Below are 3,552 nucleotides of genomic sequence, written 5' to 3' on the forward strand. Positions count from 1 at the left end.
AAGATCTGAGTACTTCTACTTTTACTCAAGATCTGAGTACTTCTACTTTTACTCAAGTACAAGATCTGAGTACTTCTACTTTTACTCAAGTACAAGATCTGAGTACTTCTACTTTTACTCAAGAACAAAACCTGAGTACTTCTACTTTTACTCAAGTACAAGATCTGAGTACTTCTACTTTTACTCAAGTACAAGATCTGAGTACAAGATCTGAGTACTTCTACTTTTACTCAAGATCTGAGTACTTCTACTTTTACTCAAGATCTGAGTACTTTTACTCAAGATCTGAGTACTTCTACTTTTACTCAAGTACAAGATCTGAGTACTTCTACTTTTACTCAAGTACAAGATCTGAGTACTTCTACTTTTACTCAAGACAGATCTGAGTACTTCTACTTTTACTCAAGATCTGAGTACTTTTACTCAAGATCTGAGTACTTCTACTTTTACTCAAGAACAAGACCTGAGTACTTCTACTTTTACTCAAGAACAAGATCTGAGTACTTCTACTTTTACTCAAGTACAAGATCTGAGTACTTCTACTTTTACTCAAGTACAAGATCTGAGTACTTCTACTTTTACTCAAGATCTGAGTACTTTTACTCAAGATCTGAGTACTTCTACTTTTACTCAAGAACAAGATCTGAGTACTTCTACTTTTACTCAAGAACAAGACCTGAGTACTTCTACTTTTACTCAAGTACAAGATCTGAGTACTTCTACTTTTACTCAAGTACAAGATCTGAGTACTTCTACTTTTACTCAAGTACAAGATCTGAGTGCTTCTTCCACCTCTGGCTTTGAGAAAGTGTTCCTCGTTATCAAATCAACATTTTCAATCAAGGCATCATGGATCCATTGCAAAAAACGGAAGCTGAAAACAGCCTTACACATGTACAGCAGTCAAATGAAAAATGCTCATCCAACACAAACATAATAGTAAAACACTGACAGGTAGCATTTTTCTTTGTATAATTATTCATAAACTTTGCTGTTTTCACAGTGTGGTATTAGTAGTATTACTTTAATAAAGGTTGTGTGTACTTCTTCCACCCCAGCATTTGTAATGGACATTATGTATTCATGTAAACAGAGGTGTTTCCTGAGGGATAAGCAGCAGTCAGAAATGGCAGGTGGGGGGGAGTTGGCGGTTGGCCATTGGCAATAGTTGTTGGCACAGTGGACGATTGGCGGTTCGCAGTTGGAAATTGCTGTTGCTGATGGTGGTTGGCAATTGACTCTTGGTGACTGTGGTTGGCAGACCCAAACGCAGTGAAAAAGGGAACCAAGAAGTAATAACAAAAGCTGAGCTTTATTCAAAAAGCTGATTACAAACAAAGAAAAACTAAGAAACACTAATCGGGTGAAACAAGGAACAACAACACACTCACAGACAGGCAGGGAACAAACTCACAGACAGGCAGGGAACAAACTCACAGAGAGGTAGGGAACAAACTCACAGAGAGGCAGGGAACACACTCACAGAGAGACAGGGAACAAACTCACAGACAGGCAGGGAACACACTCACAGACAGGTAGGGAACAAACTCACAGACAGGCAGGGAACAAACTCACAGACAGGCAGGGAACAAACTCACAGACAGGTAGGGAACACACTCACAGACAGGCAGGGAACAAACTCACAGACAGGTAGGGAACACACTCACAGACAGGCAGGGAACAAACACACAGACAGGCAGGGAACACACTCACAGAGAGGCAGGGAACACACTCACAGAGAGACAGGGAACAAACTCACAGACAGGCAGGGAACACACTCACAGACAGGCAGGGAACAAACACACAGACAGGCAGGGAACAAACTCACAGACAGGCAGGGAACAAACTCACAGACAGGCAGGGAACAAACTCACAGACAGGCAGGGAACAAACTCACAGACAGGCAGGGAACACACTCACAGACAGGCAGGGAACAAACTCACAGACAGGTAGGGAACATTGACGAAAATACGACGACCGAACATGGAGCAAAGGAGAGGATAAGACTAAATACACAGAAGGGGAATCACAGGAGAAGACACAGCTGGGCAGAGGAGGCAGAAACACAAAGAGACAATCAGACACAGGAAGGAAGACCAGACAAAGGGAGAACAGAATTTGAAAATCAAACCGGAAAATGGCAACATAAATCCAAAACCATGACAGATTCAGTCAAGCCATTGGCAATTGCTGTTGACGGTTGGCTATTTGCAAAGGCTGTTGGCGATTGACCTTTGGAGATAGCGGTTGGTGGTTGGCTGTTGCCGGTCAAGTCTCCACTTCAGTGCACAGCCACAGTGACAGGCGGCATGTTGTGAAGCAGTTCCCTTGCTGACTGAGAGGGTTGAGAGCTGTCAGGAGCCAACCTCAGACTCATGCTGCCATCAGCCAGAGCAGCAGGGGCCACTCTGAAGACCCTGCAGTGGGACGGCTGCACGGCCACAATGAACTTCCTCTTAAAGGTTTCACTCAACACGATGTAGATAAACGGGTTGATGCAGCTGTTAGCATAGCCCATGCTGATGGCAATGTTATAGGCGTACTGAAAAGCAAAAGTGGGCCGCTGTACTCCGAGGTGGGCCAGCTGCAGGATGTAATACGGGGCCCAGCAGATGAAGAACGCCAGGCAGATAACCACCGCCATACGGGTCACCTTTCTGGTCCGGACCCTCAGGCTGCGCTGGGGCAAGGGAGCAACTGTCGCGGACATATTCTGGAGAATCTTGAAGAAAACCCCACAGATGATCAGCCATGGTAGAGCGAAGGCCAAGAAGAACTGGTAGAGGGTGAACCAGTATGTGTCTGTCGCTGGGTTGGGCAGCAATAAGGCGCATCCAACTGAGCCATCCCTCCGACGCATGAGTCCTGTATACATCCAGACTGGAGTGATGGAGAGAAGAGAAAAAACCCAAACCAGAGCCACCGCCGCCCCGGCTACGAAGGGCGTTCGGACATGTTTGAAGCGAATTGGGTGAACCGTTGCCAGGTAGCGATCTAGAGTCATCACAGTCAGGATGTAGGTGCTAACAATCTGGCTGTTAGAGTCCAGAGCGGTGATGACGGTGCACATGGTGCCCCCGAAGCACCACGACCCGTTACCCAGGAGCTGGTGGATGAGAAACGGCATGCCGAGGAGAAAGAGGAGGTCTGCGATGGACAGGCTGAAGATGAAGATGTCTGGTACTGTTTGCTGCGAGCAGAACTTGGTTTTCTTCACAATGGTGTAGATGACGATAGAGTTTCCAAAGGTCCCGAGGAAACAGATGACACCAAAGATGCTTGGCATGAGCCCGTTGGTGTACTGCTCATACTCTGAGGAAACAAACTGGTTATAATCATAAATCAATCCAAACTAAAAATCTGATTAAATGATTCAACACTTATTTTTACATCTGTGACGAAGCACTAACAATGTGTGTTGAGTCTGACAATCAATTCAGAAATGTTGAAAACACTTCCCTACGTTTCCTTTGGCTCACACTCAAACCAAAGTGACTCACAAGCCACTCAGAACATCAACAAAAGCTAAAAGCAGGTTCTTCACTTAAGCCA

At 45.1% G+C, this 3,552-nt stretch overlaps 1 protein-coding gene across 1 annotated transcript; it reads right to left on the minus strand.

The window, feature by feature from the left end:
* Nucleotides 1–2,281: 2,281 nt before the first annotated feature.
* On the minus strand, nt 2,282–3,286 carry mchr1b (melanin-concentrating hormone receptor 1b). Its single transcript, XM_010766237.1, has one exon. The coding sequence runs from the start codon at nt 3,284–3,286 to the stop codon at nt 2,282–2,284; it is 1,005 nt and encodes a 334-aa protein (XP_010764539.1).
* Between the last annotated feature and the right edge of the window lie 266 nt (nt 3,287–3,552).

The sequence above is a fragment of the Notothenia coriiceps genome, unplaced genomic scaffold (genome assembly GCF_000735185.1).
Source record: "Notothenia coriiceps isolate Sejong01 unplaced genomic scaffold, NC01 NC01_scaffold00003252, whole genome shotgun sequence".
Taxonomy (NCBI): domain Eukaryota; kingdom Metazoa; phylum Chordata; class Actinopteri; order Perciformes; family Nototheniidae; genus Notothenia; species Notothenia coriiceps.